Source organism: Bubalus kerabau, chromosome 2 (assembly GCF_029407905.1).
Source record: "Bubalus kerabau isolate K-KA32 ecotype Philippines breed swamp buffalo chromosome 2, PCC_UOA_SB_1v2, whole genome shotgun sequence".
In the NCBI taxonomy this organism is placed as follows: Eukaryota; Metazoa; Chordata; class Mammalia; order Artiodactyla; family Bovidae; genus Bubalus; species Bubalus kerabau.
The window spans coordinates 185,796,243-185,821,949 of record NC_073625.1 but is presented as its reverse complement, the minus strand read 5'-3'; the positions used below and the strand labels follow the sequence as shown (position 1 = coordinate 185,821,949).

Here is a 25,707-nt window from a genome sequence, read left to right as displayed (position 1 = left end):
TGTCAGAATGCTCTACCATGACCATCAGTCTTGAGTGGCCCTGCACGGTATGGCTCATAGTTTCACTGAGTTAGACAAGGCTGTGGTCCATGTGATCAGCTTGATTCAGTTCAGTTCAGTTCAGTCACTCAGTCATGTCCGACTCTTTGCGACCCCATGAATTGCAGCATGCCAGGCCTCCCTGTCCATCACCAACTCCTGGAGTTTACTCAAACTCATGCCCATTGAGTCGGTGATGCCATCCAACCATCTCATCCTCTGTTGTTCCCTTCCTGCCCTCAAACTTTCCCAGCATTAGGGTCTTTTCAAATGAGTCAGCTCTTCACATCAGGTGGCCAAAGTATTGGAGTTTCAGCTTCAACATCAGTCCTTCCAATGAACACCCAGGACTGGTCTCCTTTAGGATGGACTGGTTGGATCTCCTTGCAGTCCAAGGGACTCTCAAGAGTCTTCTCCAACACCAAAGTTCAAAAGCATCAATTCTTCTGCACTCAGCTTTCTTCACAGTCCAACTCTCACATCCATACATGAATACTGGAAAAGCCATAGCCTTGACTAGACGGACCTTTGTTGACAAATAACATCTCTGCTTTTTAATATGCTGTCTAGGTTGGTCATAACTTTCCTTCCAAGGAGTAAGCATCTTTTAATTTCATGGCTGCAATCACCATCTGCAGTTAATTTGGAGCCCCACCCCCCCAAAAAAAATAGCAACTGTTTCCACTGTTTCCTCATCTATTTGCCATGAAGTGATGGGACCAGATGCCGTGATCTTAGTTTTCTGAATGTTGAGCTTTAAGCCAACTTTTTCACTGTCCTCTTTCACTTTCATTAAGTGGCTCTTTAGTTCTTCTTCACTTTCTTTCAGTTTGATTAGTTTTCTGTTATTGTGGTTTTCATTCTTTCATTCTGGTTCCCAAACTAGAGCTCAAACCCAGGGCCCTGCATTGGGAGTATAATCTTAACCACTGGACCACCAGAGAAGTTCCAAGGTGTCACTTTGCGACAATAACATGGGCATACTTTTTTTTTTTAAGAAATACGATTACCCTCAATGTGGATTAAGGTTTGGAGACATTTATTGTATCACCCACCAGGGAAGTTCTATTGTATCACTAAAAACTCCTAATCAATCACTCATTTTTTTTTTTTTTACTTTTCCTTGGTACTTTTCTCTACATGGTAATTTGTCTTCACCAAATATGCATTGCTTTGGGATCAGATTTTCTGCTACCGAGAAATCCATCTTTATAGAGTTTAACACGGGCACTGTGCTCTAGGTACACGGCCCTACCAGGCTGGGGAGCGGACATACACATCGGACTTGGATTCAACACAGCCGGTGCGCGGACGCGAGGGACCCGACGCCGGAAGGATCCGCGGTAACTCTGCGCCCACAGGGACGCCGAGGTGCCGTCTCCCTCGCCACGAGCGCGCCAGGACGCAGGCGTGGTCCTAGGCGCCGAGGAGGAGCGGTGGGAGGCTTGTTTGCGAACATCTTCGCAGCCAGCTGACTACCCTCACAGTCCAGTGGGAGGAAACTCACGTCCCCGCCCAGGCCGCACGGACACGGTCTCGAGTGCGCGTGCGCGCAGGCCTTGCGGGCCCGTTCCTAGCCCCTTCCGGCTGGCGGGCCAGTCCCAGGAGGCCCCGCGCGCCGGTTTCCAGGGCGACGCGTCAGAGCCGGAGGCCGCGGGGTTGGCCCTGCCGCGCGAGTAGCGCTGAACCGATAACGGCCCAGCCGCCGCCGCGCCCCAGCCGAGCCTCCTGCTAACCTTTCTGAGCCCTCCGGTGTCTCCCGATCACTCAGTCCGCCCCTGCCCAACTCGGGCTTCGCCGCCTGGCTCTGGAGTTGGTAACGTAGCCGGGTCTTCAGGCCGCTTCCTCTTGCGAACGCGGTCTGGTGAGGAGCGGCCCTCGGCGTCCTCTTTCCTGGTTCAGACACTGTGACTGAGCCCACACAGCGCACTCACAAGCCCACGCTGTCCCGGGGGAGGGGGGGGGGGGGAGGGCCGCGGACCCGCCCGCACGCAGACTGGCCGCCAGAGGCTGACGGGCAGGGGACGGCCGGCCCCAGTCACCCCACCCCACCCCCCTGCCCCATCACTCTGGGGCAAATTTCACCCCTTCCCCAATTTACTCGCTTTCACTATTTCCCTTTTAAATCTGACACCTTCATTTATGCATCTACCGGCTTGCTTTTGCTTTGCTTTGTTTTCTTCTAATCTCAGCGCTGACGGTCCCTTAATCCGCATACCCTGGAAGTCTGAACCGTTGGCAACAGCATCTGTATGTTTGCCCCTCCCCCGCTGAACTCAGGCTCGGAGCTCTCTGTCCGCAATTTCCCGGTGGCGCATTAACATTTCCTTGCCACACTTGTGCCAACGGGTAACTTTTTTCAGACCAGATTTTCACTGCGGAACATGACTTTGAGTCTTCTTTTTTTTTTTTTTTTTAATCTACACTCACTTTCTTAATGAATTCATCCAGTGTCATAGGCTCAAAACCGATCTCAATGCCAATGAATCCCAACTGCGTTTTTCCTGTCCTGAGCCTCCTCTGAGCTACAGACTCGTGTCTTCTGCCCACATCTCTCCATAGATCACTAACCATCTCCTACACAGCAAGTCCAGAACGCTTCTCCCAAACCTGCTCGTCCCTGGCTTTTACCCATCCCAGTTACTAGAAGCCATTGTCAGTTGTCTGGGCCTTGGGAGTCCTCCTGTACTCCCTTTCTTCCTCCATCTGCACCTTCAGTCTGTCAACACATCCTTCAGAATGTACCCAGAATAGATGTACAGTCCTACCATTTCTCCCAACCCCCACTGTCACCACCCCGGTCCAGTCCTGGGTTATGTCAGAAGCCTCCTAATTGGTCTCTCTGCATTGAGTAGAGACAGTCTTATGCTATTTTCCCTTTCTCTGTTATTTCATGTGAGTTAGGTGGGGTTATTTTTTTTTTACGGATTTGAATTTTATAGTTTATAGATAACAATACAACATTTTTAGTATGTATTTTGAGAATTGTGACCTTTAAACCAAGTAGATAAAGTTCCGTAAGTGCCTTACTATTAAGCTAAAAATCAAAAGATGCCCTTTAGCTTTCTGAGGCTTAGGACAGTGTCTCTGGATAGAGCTATGGCAAGAACATTAAAACTAACTGATTTTAGGGAAGAAATAAAGAATCTGTAGACTTCTTCCCAGTGAGAAAAAGAAGTCGTGGAGGAATTTACACTCTGTTAGTAGTCTTTCTTGTTTGGTGTTTTAGAGAAGCAACAAAAGAGGTAAATTGAAATGGGGACACAGGAGCATTCCTGTGCTGATCACTTTGGTATCAAGTCCTGTCAGTCACAGAGTGATGCAATGATTGACAAGACTTGTCCGCTCCTCAGTGGGAGCGGATGGCCCCGCCCACCTGTCCCGTGACCAATCGCAAACGCCCGCCTTCGTTTTCTTTTTTTTCATCCCGTGAAACCCTGACTGAGGAAAGGAGCAACAGAAGAACAATTGCGATTTGCAGAGGGTTTGTGGGATGTTCCACTCTCCCGCGGCTCCTCCTCATCCCGCGTGCTTTCACGTCCTAGAGCCTCTTAAAGCCACAGGAGGGGACTCTGCTCCAGCTCCAGCCACCACCACAGCAAGCTCCCCTGCGCGTTGGGTCTTACCCCCTCCTGCTTGCTGTTACTTTTGGCTGCCCATTCTTTCACCCGTGTCATCACCTCTCCCATCTCTGCTGGCTCTTTCCCTTGGCTTTTAAACATGTTTAAGACCTCCCATTCCAATCCCAAAGACAGGCAATGCCAAACAATGCTCAAACTACCGCACAATTACACTTATCTCACACGTTAGTAAAGTAATGCTCAAAATTCTCCAAGCCAGGCTTAAGCAATACGTGAACCGTGAACTTTCAGATGTTCAAGCTGGTTTTAGGAAAGGCAGAGAAACCAGAGATCAAATTACCAACATCCCCTGGATCATTGAAAAAGCAAGAGAGTTCCAGAAAAACATCTATTTCTGCTTTATTGACTATGCCAAAGCCTTTGACTGTGTGGATCACAATAAACTGTGGAAAATTCTGAAAGAACTGGGAATACCAGACTACCTGACCTGCCTCTTGAGAAACCTATATGCAGGTTAGGAAGCAACAGTTAGAACTGGACATGGAGCAACAGACTGGTTCCAAACAGAAAAAGGAGTACGTCAAGGCTGTATATTGTCACCCTGCTTATTTAACTTCTATGCAGAGTACATCATGAGAAACGCTGGGCTGGAAGAAACACAAGCTGGAATCAAGATTGCAGGGAGAAATATCAATCACCTCAGATATGCAGGTGACACCACCCTTATGGCAGAAAGTGAAGAGGAACTCAAAAGCCTCTTGATGAAAGTGAAAGTGGAGAGTGAAAAAGTTGGCTTAAAGCTCAACATTCAGAAAACAAAGATCATGGCATCTGGTCCCATCACTTCATGGGAAATCGATGTGGAAACAGTGTCAGACTTAATTTTTCTGGGCTCAAAAATCACTGTAGATGGTTATTGCAGCCATGAAATTAAAAGACACTTACTCCTTGGAAGGAAATTTATAACCAACCTAGATAGCATATTCAAAAACAGAGATATTACTTTGCCAACAAAGGTCCGTCTAGTCGAGCCTATGGTTTTTCCAGTGGTCATGTATGGATGTGAGAGTTGGACTGTGAAGAAAGCTGAGCACCGAAGAATTGATGCTTTTGAACTGTGGTGTTGGAGAAGACTCCTGAGAGTTCCTTGGACTGCAAGGAGATCCAACCAGTCCATTCTGAAGGAGATCAGTCCTGGGATTTCTTTGGAAGGACTGATGCTAAAGCTGAAACTCCAATACTTTGGCCACCTCATGTGAAGAGTTGAGTCATTGGAAAAGACTCTGATGCTGGGAGGGATTGGGGGCAGGAGGAGAAGGGGACGACAGAGGATGAGATGGCTTTATGGCATCACTGACTCAATGGACATGAGTTTGGGTGAACTCCGGGAGTTGGTGATGGACAGGGAGGCCTGGCATGCTGCAATTCATGGGGTCGCAAAGAGTCGGACACGACTGAGCGACTGAACTGAACTGAACTGAAGACCTCCCATCACAAAAGAAAGAGAAACAAGCTCCCTGACCCGCGCTCCTCTTCATTTTCTAGTTACTAACTGTCGACTAAAAAAACATGCACAACGTGAGAGCTGCAAGTTAAGTTTTATGTGGGGCAAAATGAGGACTGCAGCCCGGGGAGGCAGCACCTCAGATAGCTCTGAGAGACTGCCCTAAAGAAGCAGTGCTGTGCTTAGTCACCCAGTCATGTCCAACTCTTTGTGACCCTGTGGATTGCAGCCCATCAGACTCGTCTGGCCAGGAGATTTCCCAGGCAAGAATGCTGGAGTTGGTAGCCATTCCCTTCTCCAGGGGAGCTTCCTGACTCAGGGATAGAATCCAGGTCTCCTGCATCACAGGTGGATTCTGTACCACCTGAGTCACCAGGGAAGCCCGAAGAGGCAGTGGGGGAAGATCAATACATAAGATTTTGGTGAAGGGGGAACCAAAGCAATGAAGTACTAACTTTAAAAAAGGTTTTCTGCTAGTCACTAACTTTAAAAAAGGTTTAGTGCTTTTCTAGATATGAGGAGATGAAAAGATTGAGATCATGCAGTCAGTTCCTGAAAATATCTAAAGACTTGTCCCACGTTTCCTTGGAGCACAGAGTGCCTCACTCTCCACCCTACATTCCCTTCAGGGAGTGTTGAAGGTCAGCAGCCGCAGCACAGGCAGATGGCAGATGTCCTTCTTGTTGTTTGTGTGTGTGCGCTAAATCACTTCAGTCATGTCGGACTCGTTGCAACCTCATGGACTGTAGCCCACCAGGCTCCTCTGTTCATGGGATTCTCCAGGCAAGAATACTGGAGTGGGTTGCCATGCCCTCCACCAAGGGATCTTCCCGACCTAGGAATTGAACTCACGTGTCTTAAATCTCCTGCATTGGCAGGCAGATTCTCCACCACTAGCGCCACCTGTTGTTGTTCAGTTGCTGCCAAATGCTCTTGGCAAGTGCCAGTTTGTAGTTGACATGTCCAATTTCTCATCCCCCTAGACAGGCAAACTTTGGTAAAGAATCGCGGTATTCAGTGTATCCATTCCTCATCTCTCATTCCTCAGCCTGCTCCAGTCTGCCCTCCACTCTCACCTCTGCATTAAAACAAGAACCGCTAATCAGACATCCCTGGACATTCAGTCTTGCTCAGTCTCCCAGCAGCATTTAAGTCTGACCCCACAGCAAAGGGCTGCCTTCCCTCGGCCCCTGTGCCCTCAGCCACCACACTTCCTGCTCCCATCCCAGCTGCTATCCTCTCCTGGCTTCTTAGCACTGCAGTTCCTCAAAGTGCAGTGTCCTCCCCTGAGGCCCCCAGATTCCAACACTAGGCACAAATCCATGCCCACCATCTCTATGCTCTTGGCCCCCCAACTTGATCTCTCCACTTGGCATCTTCTGAGTTCAACCCATAGGTCCAGCTGTTGGGTGGCAACACAACTTAATACCTCTCAGACACCCTGCAACTTAGCACACACAAGCCCTGACGGTCTCCCCCACCCACCCCAATGGGACCCCTGCACCGGAATCCAGGATTCCTCCTTGACATTTTCCCTCCTGCCAGCATCCAGTGGGCCTCCATGCCCCAGTGACATTGTCCCCCATGCATCTTTCGGATCATCGCAGGCACCTCGGTCCAAGCTCCCGCCTTCCTTAGTCCTGCCTTCTGCATCCACTACTCTCTGACATTTCCCTCTTCTGTTCTCCATCTTGCAGAGGGATGGAGAATGCAGCCAGAGTCACCTGTTCAGAAGGCAGCGCTCATCATATCCCCCTTCCCCAGCCTCTCTCTCTTCTTAGTGCTAGCTGTCTGTTCCTCTTGGATGAATGAGCCATATCATAAATGTGCCTTCTGATGACCCTGAAGCTTGCTCACCTCTTGGACCTCTGGAGACCCATCTGCACCCCCTGAAGTTTCTCACTGGGCCGCAAACATGGGGCCCTCCTCCACTGACAGGCCCTGGTGCTGCCTCCTCTGTCCACACCGTTCTTCCCTCATACCCCACATTTCTCTCTGCCCACGCAGTTCCCACTGACCCGCTATATCTCAGTCAGCTGGCATTGCTCTAGAGAAGCTTCCCAGGTCACTGCCACGTGTCCTCACAGACTTGTAGCTCTTTGCTTTAAAACACATAGAACAGTCACTACAGTGATTATTTTATTACTGACATACTAGCTCCACAAAAACAGACACATTTCTGTGTTCACTATACCCTCCACACCTCACACAGCTCCTGGCACGTGGTAAGCACTCAACTGTGTGTTGAAAGAGTGAATGAATGAACATCCAAATGTGTAAGATCAAATTTGGGATATTTTCATGTAATTTTATTAAAATAAGCATTATAATGAAAAAGTCAGGTCAACACTGGAAATTAAAAAGATCTGTGGCAGCGGCTGGGAGGAAGAGCTAAAAGTTTACACATCTATAAATTTAGTCCTAGAATGTTGAATTTTTCTGTAGCCCATGCAATAGTTGGGCTTCCCTGGTGGCTCAGACAGTAAAGAACCTGCCTACAGTGCAGTAGACCCAGGGTCAGGAAGATCCCCTGCAGAACGAAATGGCTACCCACTCCAGTATACTTGCCTGGAGAATCCCTGGACAGAGGAGCTTGGTAGGCTACAGTCATGGGGTCGAAAAGAGTCCCCCATGACTGAGCAAGAGTGACCACAGACAAGTGCGGTAGTTGCGTCTGCCACTGCTTGGTGGGAGTAGAGCTTCTAACCCTGAAGGTGCTTCTTTGGGAGGCCTGGTCTGGTAATGGATTTGAACAGTTTGTCAAAAATAAATAAAATACATAAAATTGTTAAATACCCAAAACCTACATAACTTGTCTATAACCATCCAAACCTTGAACATGGCACAATTCCATGTTATCCAAGAAAGCTTGCAACTTCTGATGTATATAGATCCTTTTAATGTATGGATTTTTGTGCTGGACTAAACCTTAGACATCATTGAAAGCAGAAATTTTCATACATTAAACCACTGAGACCAGACAGCTAGATATACTGCCAAGAGCAAGAGCTCAGATGCCACACAAGCCTTTTTCCCTTCTATAGTATGCTCTCTTTCTTCTCAACCCTGTGTTCATTCTTAAACTGCCTTTCTTCACTATTAGAGAGATCACATTTCTGAAGCCAAAAGTTGGGACACATCATCTTATTTATTTATTTTTAATTGGCGGATAATTGCTTTACAATATTGTGTTGGTTTCTGCCATTACTGTCTTTCAGTCGCTAGGTCATGTCTGACTCTTGCAACCCCATAGACTGTAGCCCACCAGACTCCTCTGTCCATAGGATTTCCCAAGAATACTGGAGTGGGTTGCCATTTCCTGCTCCAGGGTATCTTCTTGGCCCAGAGATGGAACCCAGGTCTCCTGCATTAGCAGGCAGATTCTTCACCACTGAGCCACCTGGAAGTTCTGGTTTCTGTCATACAGCAACATGAATCAGCCATATGTATACATACATCCCATCCCTCTTGAACCTCCCTCCCTCCTGCCACCCCATCCCACCCCTCCATGTCATTGCAGAGCACTGGATTGAGCTCCCTGGGTTATACAGCAACTTCCCACTGACTGTTTTACCCATGGCAATGCATATTCAATGCTACTCTGCCAATTTGTCCCACCCTCTCCTTCCCCCACTGGGACATTAAAGGTGGATACAGTGTTCAAAATCATGTTCTTGAAAACCCTAAAATACGTGATCATCTTACGTATGTAACACTGGTTTTGTAAGCTAAAGGAAGAGCTTTTGTATTCATTTTACATTCTGCTGAACTTTGTGTCAAAGAGTTCAGGTTTTTCCTCCTGTAGAATGACCCTCAACCTGGGTCCAGCTGGTGTCTCCCTGTGACCCGACTCAGGCCAGTTCCTGGCAGGGAGATTTCAGGAATGACCCTTTCCCCTTAGCAGTCTCCAGGGAGCATATGAGATCCACCTGTCCCACTGGTGGTTCAGGCCTTGCTGACCAGATGACGATCAAGGTGTCTGCCAGGTTTCTGCACAAAGCCGCCCTCTTTCCATGTTTTTGGTTAGTATTATGCACAATCCTGTTCCTTATCAGACTTACACTCACTGGCACTTAGCATTCAATGGCAGGTCCTGCCTGTTTCAACTAACTCTCTGACAGGCATCAGTCATTGTTTCTTTCCTCTGTTCCTTCTACATTTATTAGCTGTCATTGTGCCATAAGGAAGAGCTTTCTCTTCCTTTCTCTATTTATTTATTCATTTGTATTAGTATGGACTCATAGGTTCCTATCTTATTTAACAGGTTGTCATCTTATTTCATCCTTATTTATTTTGATGTTCAAATTGTCCTAGATTTGATGGGAGAATACTTCAAGTTGGCTTCCATGTCCTTTAAGCACATACCAGCTTTATCTTGAACTTTACCTGATCCATGCCTGGAATTATCCATTTCTCCAAGGAACTCTGATTCGAGTTAGTAGTTGTTGTTCAGTCACTGAGGTGTCCAACTCTTTGTGACCCTGTGGACTGCAGCACACCAGGCTTCCTTGTCCTTCACCATCTCCTGGAGTTTGCTCAAACTCATGTTCATTGAGTCAGTGATGCCACCCAACCATCTCATCCTCTGTCACCCCCTTCTCCTGCCCTCAATCCCTCCCAGCATCAGGATCTTTTCCAATGAGTCGGCTCTTTGCATCAGGTGGCCAAAGTATTGGAGCTTTGGCTTCTGTATCAGTCCTTCCAATGAATATTCAGGGTTGATTTCCTTTTGTAAAGAATGGTATTTAGTGAAGAATGGAGCTCATTGTGCTCATTGTTACAGGGGTGTCATTGCTTCTAGGTCCTCAACAGAGTTAGGAAAAATACACACACACACACACACACACACACATCGGTATTTCTATATCTGTCCCTGTGTGTATAAAATGTGTGTGTGTGTGTGTGTATGTATATATATATATATATATACCTAACACTTCGGGGTTATTTTGAGCCTTCCCCCTCTCTGTGTAAGTAAAACTCTCTCAGGCAGAAAGCAACTTGATTTCCTCTATGATCTTATTTGCTCTGTGTAGATAATCTCCTGATCTTGCTGTAACCTTTTGTCACCCACTGCTCCCTACACACATCATCTCCTCCCTACCCAGCTTTCTCAGCCTCCAGCCATGCCACCACTCCACCAATGCTTTTGCACCAGACAGCCTTCTTGGTTTTTAGAATCTCCACCCTGAGTGTTTGATGAGAGAGCTGGCTAGTTTCTCTAGCTAGTTTTTCCAAAGCAAACAATCCCACCAGCTCTCCAGAGTTGGTGATCTTTTTTCTAGATGTAGTCTGGACAGGGTATAGAAAGCTTCTTTTGAGAACATTAAGTTACTTTCCCAAAGCACTTGAAGTTACCCTCTTCTTTGACTTTAAACTGTATAATACTTTATCTTTTTATGTTACATTTTAATAGCCTATTTTAGTCTCATTTTGATTCATAATGATTTTCAAGACAATCTCTATTAGTTTCCTGTCATTGCTCTAACAAATACCACAAGCCCAGTGATTTAAAACAATACAAATCTGTTCTGGAGGTCGGCAGTCTGAAATGTGTCTCATGAGGCTAAAAATTAAGATATTAGCAGGGCTGGTTCCTTCCAGGCCTTCAGGGAAGAATCCATCCCCTTGCCTCTTACAGCTTCTAGAAAAGACTGTATTTGGCCTATGACCCCTTCCTCCATCTTCAAAGCCAGCATAAAAACGAATGGGGACATCACTGCAGTGCACAGACTTCTCATTGCAGTGGCTTCTCTTTTTGAGGAGCACAGGCTGCAGGCACACTAGCTTCCATAGCTATGCACACAGGCTCAATTGCTCTGTGGCATGTGGAATCTTCCTGGACCAGGTATCAAACCTGTATCCCCTGCATTGGCAGGTGGATTCTTATCCACTGTATCACCAGGGAAGTCGTAAAAAACTTTTTTTATATTTTTGGTTGTCTCTGTTGCTGTAATGTGCTTGGTATATAATGTGTTCATACCCTTCGCCCATTTTACTCATGGATTATCATGAGTTCTTTATAAATTAAGGAGTTGAGTTAGCTCTTTGTCATATATGTTGAGAGTAGTCTTCCCAGTTTCTGATGTGCCTTTTAAGTTTATGACTTTTTTTGTGTTATAGAGAAGTTTTAAAATTTTTATATATGCACCCAACATGCTGCTGCTGCTGCTAAATCACTTCAGTCGTGTCCGACTCCATGAGACCCATAGACGGCAGCCCACCAGGCTCCCCCGTCCTTGGGATTCTCCAGGCAGGAACACTGGAGTGGGTTGCCATTTCCTTCTCCAATGCATGAAAGTAAAAAGTGAAAGGGAAGTCGATCAGTCTTGTCCAACTCTTCGCGATCCCATGGGCTGCAGCCTACCAGGCTTCTCCGTCCATGGGATTTTCCCGGTGAGGGTACTGGAGTGGGGTGCCATCGCCTTCTCTGCAATGCTATGAGACTAGAAAGGCCTACAAGGGGAAAAAAAGGCAAAAACACAAACACATGGAGGCTATCTGCTACTAACTAACCAAAGGGTCACGGAAGAAATCAGGATATAAAAAAAATACCTGGAGACAAATGAAATTGAAAACACAAGGATCCAAAAGCAGCAAAAGCAGTTCTAAGAGGGAAGCTTATAGTGGTACAAGCTTACCTCAGGAAACAAACAAAAACAATTCTCAAATAAAACTTAACCATACAACTAAAGAACAAGGAAAAGAACAAATGAAACCCAAAATTGGTAGAAGGAAATAAATCAAAAAGATCAGAGCAGAAATGAAATAGAGACTAAAAAAAAAATTTTTTTTAAGAATAGAAAAGATCAGTTAAACTAAGAGCTGGTTCTTTGAAAAGATACACAAAATTGTTAAATCTTTACCAGACTCACCGAGAAAAAAGAGAGGGTCCAAATCAATAAAATTAGAAATGAAAAAGAAGTTACAACTAATACCACAGAAATACAAAGGATCATGAGATGACTACAGCCAGCTGTATGCCGATAAAATGTAAAACCTAAACGAAATGGACAAATTATCAGAGAAATGTAAAATCTCCCAAGACTGAATCATGGAAAAATAGAAAATAATAAACAGGCCAATTACTAGTAATTAAATTGAATCAATAATGTGAAAAAAAAAACTCTCAACTAACAAAAGTTCAGGACAAGATGGCTTCACAAGTGAATTCTACGAAACATTTAGAGGAGAGTTAACACCTGTCCTTCTCAAATGATTCCAAAAAATTGCAGAGGAAGGAAAAATAAAACAAACTAGTGAATATAACAAAAAAGAAAAAGAGACTCAGGTATAGAGAAGAAGCTAATCATTATCAGTGAGGAGAGGGAGTAGGGAAAAGGCAAGATGGGGTGAGGGATTAAGAAGTATAAATTAGTATGTATATAATAAATAAACTACAAGGAAATATTGTACAGCACAAGCAATATAGCCAGAATTTTATAATAACTATAAATGGAGTATAATATTTTAAAATTGTGAGAATCACTTTGTCGTACCCCTGAAAGATATAATATTATAAATCAACTTTACCTCAATAAAAAAAATTCTTAAAATTTTGTGCAGTTTTTCTAATTGTTTCCTTTGTGGTTTGTGGGCTTTATTTCTTGCCACCCTCCATGTTTTCTTTTAACATTTGCTTTTCACATTTACATTTTCAATTCACCTGGTGTTTATTTCAGTGTAAGAAAGGTAATAAGAATTCACTTTTGTTTGATTTCCAGATGGAAGTCTAGTCTGTTGCCCCCACCCCATCATTTCTTGAATGTCTACTCTTCTCCACCTTTATTTTATGCCAAGTTTCCATATGTTTCTGTTTCTGAAGTCTTTATTTCATTATATTGCTCTGTCTATTCAAGCACTAGAATCAAACTCTTTTACTAACTGTAGTTTTATACCTTAGTATCTGATAGAGGTGGTCCTTTCTCATTTTTTTCAAAATCTTTTTTGTTCTCATTTTTCATATTTATAACTATGTGAATTTAGTATCATTTTGTCAAATTTCTAAAAAATTACTCAACATTTTTACTAGGAATATTTTGATTATGTAAATTAAATTAGGGAGAATTTACATCTTTATCACCAAAGTCCTTCCTATATAAGGACACAGTATGTGTTTCCACATACATAAATCTTTTATTTCAGTAGTTTTAAAGTTTTCTTCATATTATTTGTATTATACTTGTATCAGATGTTTTTGATTTTTTAGTTGATATAGTACGTGGGGTCTTTTCATCTGTTTTCTAAGTAATTTTAATTAACATATAGAAAACATTGCTTTTATATGCATTTAATAACCTATGGCTTTATTGAATTCTCATTATTTTATAATGTTTTATGAGGTTTTCTAAGTTTAAAATTATGTTATCTACACATAATAAATCGGAGAAGGCAATGGCACCCCACTCCAGTACTCTTGCCTGGAAAATCCCATGGACGGGGGAGCCTGGTAGGCTGCAGTCCATGAGGTCGCTAAGAGTCGGACAAGACTCAGAGACTTCACTTTCACTTTTCACTTTCATGCATTGGAGAAGGAAATGGCAACCCACTCCAGTGTTCTTGCCTGGAGAATCCCAGGGACGGGGGAGCCTGGTAGGCTTCCGTCTATGGAGTCACACAGAGTCGGACACAACTGTAGTGACTTAGCAGCAGCAGCACATATAATAAATAATTTGCCTTTTTTCCCCAACATTTATACCTGCTATTTTTTCTCATGGCCAATTTCAGTGGCTAGTGCCTACAGAACAATTATTAATCAACAGAAGTGAGCATTGGCACCTTTATCTTAATTTTTACAACATTGTAAATTAATGTTTCACTGTTAAGCATGAGGTTAGCTTTTAGTTTTAGATATGTATTTCTTTATTATATTGGCAAGCATTTATTTAAGGCATTGAGTCGGGTTCCTGTAGTGAGAAGTTTGTCAGGAGTAATGGATACGGAGACAGGAATTAAGCATACAGGCACCCTGAACATTAATTTATTTAATCAATATTTATTGAACACATTATTTCCAAGGAACTCTTCTAGGCACAGAGGATACAGCATAGACAAAACTATCAAAAATGCTACCATCATGAAACATATAATTTACAAATCACTTTGATAGAGAAAAAGCCTTATAGTATGTGAAGTATAAAGCAATTCATATGCAAATGAATGAATATTAATGAATACTGGTTCAAAACTTTTTTAAAATTTAATTAATTTATTTATTTTACTTTACAATATTATATTGGTTTTGCCATACATTAACTTGAATCTGCCATGAGTGTATATGTGTTCCCCATCCTGAATCCCCCTCCCACCTCCCTCCACATCCCATCCTTCTGGGTCATCCCAGTGCACCAGCCCCAAGCACCCTGTATCATGCAGCAAACCTGGACTGGTGATTCGTTTCACATATATTTTACATGTTGCAATGCCATTCTCCCATAACATCCCGCCCTCTCCCTCTCCCACAGAGTCCAAAAGACTGTTCAATACATCTGTGTCTCTTTGGCTGTCTTGCATACAGGGTAATAGTTACCTTCTTTCTAAATTCCATATATATGCATTAGTATACTGTATTGGTGTTTTACTTACTGGTTTACTTCACTCTATATAATAGGCTCCAGTTTCATCCACCTCATTAGAACCGATTCAAATGTATTCTTTTTAATGGCTGAGTAATATTCCATTGTGTATATGTACCACAGCTTTCTTATCCATCCATCTGTTGATGGACATCTAGGTTAACTTCTTTTATAAATGTTTGTTTATGGGCTCTTAAATTTTTCCTTCTGTAATATCATTCTAGGTTTTTTGAAATACATTATTTTCTTAAAAAGAAATCAAAACATGTCAAAAAAACACTATCCTGAAAACTTCATAAATACTACAGTGTGAAGACCCCTCCACTCAGGACATAAAGTTGATTTTTCATACATCTTAGGAACATCTGGTAAAGAACGCCAGGTATGCATTAATTCATTTTATCTTTATTTTAAATTGTATTTATTTTTATTTTTTGGCTGCGCTGGGTCTACATTTCTGTGTGCAGGCTTTCTCTAGTTGCTGCGAGTTGGGGCTGTTCTTTGTTGCCGTGCACAGACTTCTCACTGGAGTGGCTTCTCTTGTGGAGCAGAGGCTCTAGGTGCATGGGCTTCAGTAGTTGCAACACGTGGGCTCAGTAGTTGTGACTCAGGGGCTTAGTTGACCTTCAGCATGTGGAATCTTCCCAGACCAAAGACTGAACCCATGTCTCCTGCATTGGCAGATGGATTCTTATCCACTCCACCACAAGGAAGTCCATATATATTCATTTTAAAACATTTTTGCTTGTGTTTATTTTTTAGTTGGCCTTGTTATAAAAGCAGAATTGAGCAACTATACAACACTGTAGAATTCAGAATTATTCAGATATAAATCTTGCTCTTCAGCAATCTTATTTCTCATTCTATAATTAAATGAACGTGATTTACAAATTTATTGTATATATAAGCAGACACCCCTTTTCACCACAGTGCATTCCAGAAAAATCATATCATCAAAAGATTCACCATTTTCCATTAGTCTTTTTAATTGTGGGTTATATTCCTGAGTCATTGTTGTTGCTGTTCAGTCGCTAAGTTGTGTCCAACTCTTTGGGACCCCATGGACTGCAGCATGTGAGGCCTCCCTGTCCCTCCCCATCTCCCAGAGTTTGTCCAAGTTCATGTCCATTGAATCGATGATGCCATCTAATCATCTCATTCTCTGCACTCTCTTCTCCTTTTGTCGTCAGTCTCTCCCAGCATCGGGGTCTTTTCCAATGAGTCAGCTCTTCGCATCAGGTGGCCAAAGTACTGGAACTTCAGTTTCAGCATCAGACCTTCCAATGAGGATTCAGGGTTGATTTCCAAAAAGCATTCAGGGTTGATTCCCTTAGGATTAGCTGGTTTGATCTTGCATTCCAAGGGACTCTCAAGAGTCTTCTCCAGCACCACAATTTGAAAGCATCAATTCTTTGGTGATCAGCCTTCTTTATGGTCCAACTCTCACATCTGTACATGACTACTAGAAAGACCATAGCTTTGACTATGTGGACCTTTGTTGGTAAACTGATGTCTTTGCTTTTTAAAACGCTCAGATTGCCATATGTCATAGCCTTCCTTCTAAGAAGTGTGTTCTAATTTCATGACTACAGTCACCATTTGTAGTGATTTTGGAGACCAAAAAGAGAAAATTTATCACTGCTTCCACTTTTTCCCCTTCTATTTGCCATGAAGTGATGAGATCTGATGCCATGATTTTAGTTTTTATAATGTTGAGTTTTAAGCCAACTTTTTCACTCTCCTCTTTCACTTGCATTAAGAGGCTCTTTAGTTCCTCTTCATTTTCTGCCATAAGGGTGGTGTCATCTGCATATCTATGGTTTTTGATATTTCTCCCAGCAATCTTGATTCCAGTTTGTGTTTCATCCAGCCTGGCATTCCACATGATGTACTCTGCATATAAGTTAAATAAGCAGGGTGACAATATACAGCCTTGTCATTCTCCTTTCCCAAATCTGAACCAGCCAGCTGTTTCATGTCAGGTTCTGTTTCTTCTTGACTTGCAATTCCTGAGTCATACATAACAGCAAAGAGACTACTAATACTATAAACTCTATAATGATAGAAACATAGTGAAATCATGCTTCAAGTGCAATAAAATGGGCATCATTATACTGTAAACACTGATTGTTCAAAATGTAAATGCAACTGAAAATCTGAACTGTACACTAACATAAATTGGATATATCAAGACATAGCATGCCGTATGTTCCCCATGGTCCAGAGGTTAAGAATCCGTGTGCCAATGCAGGGAACATGGGTTCAATTGCTGGTCCAAGAAGATCACACTTGCCATGGGACCATGTGTCACACCTACTGAACCCTTGCCCCCTGGAGCCCATGGTCTGCAACAACAGAAGTTACTACGATGAGAAGCCTGCACTCCAGAACTGGAGAGTAGACCCTGCTGGCTGCAGCCAGGGAAAGCCCACGTAACGGAGACCTGTGTGTGTGTATATATAATATTATGTACATTAATATAAATTATATTAATATTAATATATTATTATAGATAACAGTTATTTATTGTATATAAATATTATATAAATAATGTAAATATAATATATTTATTATAAATGCAAGTGAAAGTGTTAGTCACTCAGTCATGTCTAACTGTTTGCAACCCCATGGACTGTAGCTCGCCAGGCTCCTCTGTCCATGGGATTCTCCAGGAAAGAACACTGGAATGGGTTGCCATTCCCTCCTCCAGGGGATCTTCCTGACGCAGGGATCAAACCCAGGTCTCCCACATTGCAAGCAAATTCTTTACTGTCTGAGCCACCAGGGAAGACCATTTATTATAAACAAATAATATTCATTTATTTATTACAAATAATAAATGTATTAAAAAATAAATAGATTAATTTTTTTTTAAGAGAAGTCAGAGTCCTTTAGTTACCTCACCTTGGAAGCCACTTCTGAGTCACACCAGAGTGAAGGGGATTACACCAGAAAGTGGGAATCGGTGCAGGCCATCTTAGATGCTGCCCGCCACCTGTGTGCATTCCAAAGTCAAGGTCCGAAGGGTAAATGTGGCTCTCCTCTTGATCGATCACTCTCTGGGGAAGAACAGTGACTATACATGGAGGAGTCACCTGGTCGTTTTCCCAGGTGAATGAATGAATGTAGTTAGGTATCCTCACCATCCAGTAAATGGCAACCCACTCCAGCACTGTTGCCTGGAGAATCCAATGGACAGAGGAGCCTGGCTGGATATAGTCCATGGTATAAAGAGTCAGACACAACTGAACACGCACACATAATAAAGCATAGGTCCGTTTTAAGGGCTGTAGCTCTAAATCTAAAACTACTTTTCTTCTATTAGGTTGTTTACTATGTCATTGGCTGGTTCAACAGAAGCAAATCTGGGTGGACATTTCCCCGGCACAGCCTTCGAAAATGGTGGGAGTTCCTCAAAAAGGGAGAGCAGCAGCCCAGGTTTTCCCAGGAACAGCGACGCTTCTGACAAGAGTGTTGAATACAGCAGATCTCAGTGTTCCTACAGAAGCCCAAGCTCCCACTATGATTATTCGGAAGACTTTCTGTCTGTGTGCTCAGAAACCACAGCTAGAAACAACTACTTAGAGAAGCCTACAGTAAAAGAAAAAAAGGAGAAGAAGTATAATGTTTCTAAAATCTCCCAACTTAAAGGTAAGAAGAAAATCTCCCAAACAAGACCAAATTTCGGGTTATAATAACATTATTATTTAATGCAATGGTAATCTGGAGTGGCCCATATTCAGTTTTATTGTTTTTCCAGATTGTACCAGTACTTATAAAATTATAAGTATTACAAGTGAATTTTTTTATAGAAGGAGTAGGAAATAGAGAAATTAAGAATAATCACAAAATGACAGAAAGCCCTCTTGCCCAGTTCACCCTCCTGGAACCCGTGAGTGAGGTTAGTTCCGTTTTTAGTTAACAGGTGGCCCTGTTACAGCGCACCACAGTACTTGGATTTCACGGGCTTCTTGCCTTTCATCTCAGCTGAAGAGGCAAGGTTTCAATCTCCAGTGAAATGTAACTATCTGTCTCAGCACCCCAGGAAGATGGTCTTCGAGTCCGGTGAGGCATATTGGCAAAGATGTTCTTTAGGAACAGGGCTGGTCAAAAGGCTGTTAATGTCATTTCCTTGTGGATTTTAAGAGTAGCAACAGCATCAGCTTCTAACTGTCCAAACTGGGAGTAGCTCTGCACCATCCTCGACCTCCTCACTTCCTGCCCCCTTGCCTAGACTGTGGTTATTCCCAGGCATGCAATGCTGGGCTTAAAAATATTCCCTGTGTAGAAACCGCTGCCACTCTTTTCCGCCTAGGACCATCAGAACTGGTGTCAGTAAGTGGCCAAAAAACAATTAAGAGCCTGTTGCATGTGGAGCACGTCCAGTGCCACATTCACCCAGGGCCTGCCTCCCACAGCCAGCCTGCCTGGGACCCTGTGAAGAGCTAGAGTCTTCAGTTGCCCTTCTTCCCAGCTTCAGAGCAGGGAGTCTTCATCTAAGACCTGACTCTGGGAGCCTTAAGGAATCCTTTGCATTTTGTGTGTGAGTGTGTGTATCTGTGTGCGTCTATTTGTGTTTGTGAACTTTCTAGGGAGAAGGACCCATAGTTTTCCTCCAGGTTCTCGAAAGGTTTCACAGCCCTTTCTCTGGGGAGGTGGGAGTCCTGGCAAGGCCAGGGCAGAAGACCCTGCCAGGAAAAGGCTGAGCCACTAGGAAAGCCCATCCCAAAGAATAAACCCCCCAAAATTCAGAAGTAGTCTGGCCCCCATGGGTTTATGACAAGAAATCATCAAACAATATACTACATCTTACATTGAGTCTAGAATTCCACAGAACTGTGTAAGAAGGCAGTTAGTGTTTATAAAATTATTTCTACAAGAAATAAACTGCATGTTGAGTTCTAAGAGACAATACAAATTTTTTAAACTGATTCCTCATTTATTTGTTCCACAAATATTTATTGTGTCCTTTATGCAAGATACTTACTCATAAATTGGCAGCAGCCCAAATGAACTATCACTTCACAGTGGACTAGAACCTAAATTCCATGATCCAAGTGAGGGTTTCCCAGGTGACACAGTGGTAAAGAATCTGCTGCGAATGCAGAAGACTTCGATCCTTGGGTATGGAAGATCTCCTGGAGGAGGGCATGGCAACCCACTCCAGTATTCTTGCCTGGAGAATCCCACGGACAGAGGAGCCTAGAGGGCCACAGTCCATTGGGTCACAAAGAGTTGGACATTGCTGAAGTGACTGAGCATGCAGAACCTAAATTCCATGATCCTAGTGAGGGCTTGTTCTCCCTTGGGTACTCTATTGTGTATGAATACTCTCGAATTATTTTAAGTAAATCTTGGCTGCTTCTTTAATCCAAATTTTATGCCCCTGAAGATCCCTGTACCCCAATGTATCAGTCAGTTCAGTTCAGTCGCTCAGTCGTGCCCGACTCTTTGCGACCCCATGAATCGCAGCACACCAGGCCTCCCTGTCCATCACCAACTCCCGGAGTTCACTGAGACTCACGTCCATCGAGTCAGTGATGCCATCCAGCCATCTTATGCTCTGTCGTCCCCTTCTCCTGCTGCCCCCAATCCCTCCCAGCATCAGAGTCTTTTCCAATGAGTCAGCTCTTTACAAGAGGTAGCCAAAGTACTGGAGTTTCAGCTTTAGCATCATTCCTTCCAAAGAAATCCCAGGGCTGATCTCCTTCAGAATGGACTGGTTGGATCTCCTTGCAGTCCAAGGGACTCTCAAGAGTCTTCTCCAACACCACAGTTCAAAAGCATCAATTCTTCAGTGCTCAGCCTTCTTCACAGTCCAACTCTCACATCCATACATAACCACAGGAAAAACCATAGCTTTGACTAGATGGACTTTTGTTAGCAAAGTAATGTCTCTGCTTTTGAATATGCTATCTAGGTTGGTCATAACTTTCCTCCCAAGGAGTAAGCATCTTTTAATTTCATGGCTGCAGTCACCATCTGCAGTGATTTTAGAGCCCAAAATAATAAAGTCAGCCACTGTTTCCACTGTTTCCCCATCTATTTCCCATGAAGTGATGGGACCAGATGCCATGATCTTCGTTTTCTGAATGTTGAGCTTTAAGCCAACTTTTTCACTCTCCTCTTTCACTTTCATCAAGAGGCTTTTGAGTTCCTCTTCACTTTCTGCCATAAGGGTGGTGTCATCTGCATATCTGAGGTGATTGATATTTCTCCCGGCAATCTTGATTCCAGCTTGTGCTTCTTCCAGTCCAGTGTTTCTCATGATGTACTCTGCATATAAGTTAAATAAGCAGGATGACAATATACAGCCTTGATGTACTCCTTTTCCTATTTGGAACCAGTCTGTTGTTCCATGTCCAGTTATAACTGTTGCTTCCTGACCTGCATACAGGTTTCTCAAGAGACAGGTCAGGTGGCCTGGTATTCCCATCTCTTTCAGAATCTTCCACAATTTATTGTGATCCACAAAGGCTTTGGCATAGTCAATAAAGCAGAAATAGATGTTTTTCTGGAACTCTCTTGCTTTTTAAATGATCCAGGGGATGTTGGCAATTTGATCTCTGGTTCCTCTGCCTTTCCTAAAACCATCTTGAACATCTGGAAGTTCACAGTTCACATAACTGTGTTGCTGAAGCCTGGCTTGGAGAACTTTAAGCATCACTTTACTAGCGTGTGAGATGAGTGCAATTGAGTGGTAGTTTGACCATTCTTTGGCATTGCCTTTCTTTAGATTAATGTAAATAGCAAGCAATATATGTCTATAATTTGATTTTCAAAATGTGGTTATTTCTTTCTTTTGTAGAAAAATTTACTTTCAGACTCCTTCAATTATACCCTTCCTTGCTGTGATTTTTCAATACAATGCCAAAACATGTGTGCACATGGGTGCATGCTAAGTCCCTCAGTCATGCCTGACTCTTTGTGACCCCACGGACTATAGCCTGCCAGGCTCCTCTGTCCATGGAATTCTCCAGGCAAGGTTCATTAGTGGAATACTGGATGGGGTTGTCATTCCCTACTCCAGGGGATCTTCCTGATCCAGGGATCAAACCTGCGACTCCTTATGTCTCCTGCACTGGCAAATAGGGCCTTTACCACTAGTACCACCTGGGAAGCCCACCAAGACGTTTTGTGATAGTCACTCGAAAAACTAGTATACCTTCTCTGAGATCCTCTCTCACTGAAGTGGATCAATGATGAAAATAGCCAAATGTGAGCCTCAGAAGAGCTCCCAGTCTACTTCATGCATGATCTCTGTAGTTCTGAGAAGCAAGAGAATAATTTAAAATAAGGTGTGTGTGTGTTTGTGTAAAGGTGACAGTGGATAACTGAGGACTTACTGGTGGGTGAGTGAGAGCTGGCTGTGGGTGTATGTGTATGAAAGACTGATCATTTCTGAGCAATGATGAAAAGGTTTTACTGTGGACCTTTATAACTATGAAGGTTTCTACACTTGCTCTGAGCTCAGAATTTAAAAAAAAAAAGGGGGGGGAGGGGAATGGTATACCAAAAAAGAAAAGTTATTTTACTGAGTTCATTTGCTTGGGACATCTTTTGCCCTATTGTCTTTGGGCAGAGGTGGATGGAAGCCCTAAGGTGGGGTTGAGGAGGTATGCTTTGCAACTGATGCTGGAGCTGTGGAGAACAGGAAGGGGAAAGGCCTTTGAACCTCTTCCTACCCTGGTCCTTGGAAGAAGGGGCCACCTTCTTTAAGGTGACCTGGAAGAGAGAGAGGACTCAGCACAGGGTAGAGCCAGTACCAGCAGGGACCTGGCTCAGGATGAGGACCTGAACCAGACTGAGGGTGCAGATGGCAGGAACAGAATGGGACTGTGACACAAAGAGCAAGATGACATCGAGACAGGACCATGACGGGGCCAGGAGGATGGGCACAGCAGTGTGACAGGAGGACAGAGGTGCTTTGAAAAGGCGGATGGGAGTCAGGGTGCACCTGGAGAAATGGCTGAGGAAAGAGGAGAGGCTGGAGCCAGTGAAGCGGGGTTGGGCTTAGGTCTGTTCAAAGAGCTTATTTCACTGTTTGTACTGGGAAGTCATGACTAATCTTGAGTAATAAGAGTCACTTTTTAACTAACCATGGAACTAGATGTACATGTTTTTGGTGAAATAATTTAAGTGTTTTAGCCTAGTAGTTTAACAACTAGGTATCTTAAGAGTAGTTTAACCATTCAGCTTAAAAAAAAAAAAAAAAGGGAAAGTGCTAAATCGCTCAGTCGTGTTTGACTCTTTGTGACTCCATGGACTATAGCCCACCAGGCTTCTCTGTCCATGAGGATTCTCCAGGCAAGAATACTGGAGAGAGTTGCCATTTCCTTCTCCAGGGGATCTTCCCAAACTCGTGATCAAACCCATGTCTCTTGCGTGTCCTGCATTGGCAGGCAGACTCTTTACCACTGAACCACCTGGGAAACAGATAGTATGGTTACTGTGAAGTCTGTGTGGTCTATCACCCTCAAGATCCACATGCTTTATCCCCAGAAAGTGTCCTCTATCTCTGCTGGCTCATTGTTTCCATCACAGGCAGAATTGCCTTTCCCACCACTAGACCAAACACACTGAGCCGTGTCTCAAACAATGTGTCCTCACTTGGGCCAATAGCTCAGGGCTAAGACCCCAGTGACACTGGCCACTAAGAGCCTTTCTCTCTGCAGGATGAGGATCATACATTTTTAAATTCTAGAATCCAGTTCCAACTGCTCTTTCTCAGAATATAGGTATCCTGATATGTATACAGGCACACACATGTGTACATACACAGATGCACGTATGAATATCATATAAACGCACATACCTGTGGGGAAGTGGCAAAGGCACACAGACCCGAGTCTGTTTCATCACTTACTAGCTGTGCGCCCATTGATAAGCATCATCATTAAAATGGGATAATAGACACTACTGATACTATTTATAGAATAGATAACTAATGAGAACATAATATATAAGGAATTCTACTTACTGCTCTGTGGTGACCTAAATAAGAAGGAAATCCAAGGAAGAAGGGATGTGTGTACACATATAGCTGATTCACTTTGCTGTACAGCAGAAACTAACACAACACTGTAAAGCAACTATACTCCAATGAAAATTAATTTAAAAAATAAAATGGGATAATAATACAATGATGTTACATATACAGTCAGTTGACATATGCAAATTCAGTTATATGAGCTTGGTGTAATATCATTTAGATGCTTTTTGATTAAAATAGGTTCCTGAGCACAAACCATCTAACTGGTTAATTGAGTGCCTAGCCAAAAGCAACACAGGAAAAACTGCCTATGTTAGATATATTGAGAGATAGAATACTTATATGAATTCTCTAAGCAATTTAATGGCTCTTTAAACATCTTTTTAAATCTATGAGACCTTCATATATAACTCTTGGCTCTAATGTTACCCTCTAATTGCCTCATAACATTTTGTTGGCAGAATTACATCAGATAATCTATTACATAAAGCATTTAATTCAATGCTTCACATATGGGAAATGCTTGGTAAATGTTATTTATTCTTATGGTTTTTAGTTTACCATTTATAATAGAAGTAAGTGCGGGTTTTAGAGTCAGAGAAGACCTGATTTCAATTCCTTTTATGTCACTTTGTGGTTATGTAACCATGGACAAATGACTTATAATCTCCAGCTATAAAATGGACTACTACTGACCTTAAAGGATTGCATTAAATGAGATAGCTAGACATAAAGTACCTAGCCTAAAGCACGAGTATTCATTCAGTGTTAGTTCCTTCCCCTTCTACCTTGCGTGTGTATGTGTATATGTGTGTGGGAGTAGGGGAGAGGGGGGGTGTCGGTATTACAGATACCTGCATACTTACATATCTATACGCATGATTGGGCTTCCCTGGTAACTCAGCTTGTAAAGACTCCACCTGCAATGCAGGAGACCCTGGTTTGATTCCTGGGTCAGGAAGAGCCTCTGGAGAAGGGATAGGCTACCCACTCCAATATTCTTGCCTGGAGAATTCCCATGGATAGAGGAGCCTGGCAGGCTACAGTCCATAGGATCACAAAGAGTCGCACATGACTGAGCAACTAAGCACATACATATGACTATAGTAACAAACTGGATTATCTTCTTACACAGGCCAGAAGGAAATCTTGGTTAGAAAGAAGCGCAGCTGGAATGTACCATTTCTCAGCTCTCAGATCAGTGTGGCTGCTCAGCGACGTGATGCCATGATCCACCGCATCCTGTCAGCGAGGCTTCGTAAGATCAAAGAACTGAAGAATGAGTTAGCTGATCTGCACCACAAAGCGGAAGCCACAGTCATAGAAAACCAATTTCTGAAACAAGTCCAGCTTAAGCACTTGAAAGCTATAGGAAACTATGAGAATTCACAAAATAATCTACCTCAAATTATGGCCAAACATCAGAACGAAGTGAAAAATTTAAGGCAGCTCCTCAGGAAATCCCAGGCAAAGGAAAGAGCTATGTCAAGGAAGCTGAGAGAGATGGACGGTGAGCTTCTGAGGACAAAAGATGCCTTGCAGGCATTGCAGAAGATTTCTGAAGACAACAGTCTTCCAGAGAGAGAAGAGCTCACTCAGAGGTTGTCCATTCTTACAGCAAAGATGGAGGCAAATGACAAAAAGATACAGGTCTGTACTTCAGAGGCCTAGAAATGTTAAGTGTCCAAAAGCAATGTGGAGAGGGTGCGCATTCATCATACTTGCCTGAGGAATGAAGCACTACTGGGCTGAGCACACGGATGGTGGTGTCCGGTGGGGATGGGGTGGGGGCAGGGAAGGGGAGGTGCACAGGAGAAACAGAAACAGCCCCTCTTGTTGTGGACTGAGCCAGGGCTCCTTCTGTGTTTGTGTCACCCACCCTAACTCAGGTCCACTCATCCACAGGCAGCAAAGCCAGTCTACTGACACTGTGCTGAAGTGCTAAAGGAAAGCACAGCATTTACTGCAAATGTCAAGCAAGGAGTCCAGGTAGTTAGTGATCAAAACGCCTGAACT

The 25,707-nt window shown here is 43.4% G+C and overlaps 1 protein-coding gene and 2 non-coding genes across 7 annotated transcripts in view; all 3 read left to right on the top strand.

Moving 5' to 3' along the window:
- The first annotated feature begins 1,676 nt into the window (after positions 1-1,676).
- LCA5L (lebercilin LCA5 like) overlaps positions 1,677-25,707 on the top strand; it is a 42,129-nt gene continuing 18,098 nt past the window's right edge. Inside the window, exons 1-6 of one of the 5 annotated variants that reach the window (XM_055569711.1) lie at positions 1,677-1,855; positions 14,589-14,642; positions 14,924-15,081; positions 18,025-18,350; positions 18,618-18,764; positions 24,827-25,341. In XM_055569711.1, coding sequence (XP_055425686.1) covers positions 18,035-18,350; positions 18,618-18,764; positions 24,827-25,341 — 978 coding nt within the window. In that variant the 5' untranslated portion in view covers positions 1,677-1,855; positions 14,589-14,642; positions 14,924-15,081; positions 18,025-18,034. Of the gene's footprint in view, positions 1,904-14,588; positions 14,643-14,923; positions 15,082-18,024; positions 18,351-18,617; positions 18,765-24,826; positions 25,342-25,707 lie in introns of all 5 variants that reach the window. The other 4 variants (XM_055569712.1, XM_055569709.1, XM_055569710.1 and 1 more) reach the window with 4 other exon arrangements.
- LOC129645168 (small nucleolar RNA U2-19) lies at positions 21,894-21,973 on the top strand. The gene has a single exon (XR_008711256.1). It is a non-coding gene; the product is annotated as a small nucleolar RNA U2-19 (small nucleolar RNA).
- LOC129645166 (small nucleolar RNA U2-30) lies at positions 22,103-22,172 on the top strand. Its single transcript, XR_008711254.1, has one exon. It is a non-coding gene; the product is annotated as a small nucleolar RNA U2-30 (small nucleolar RNA).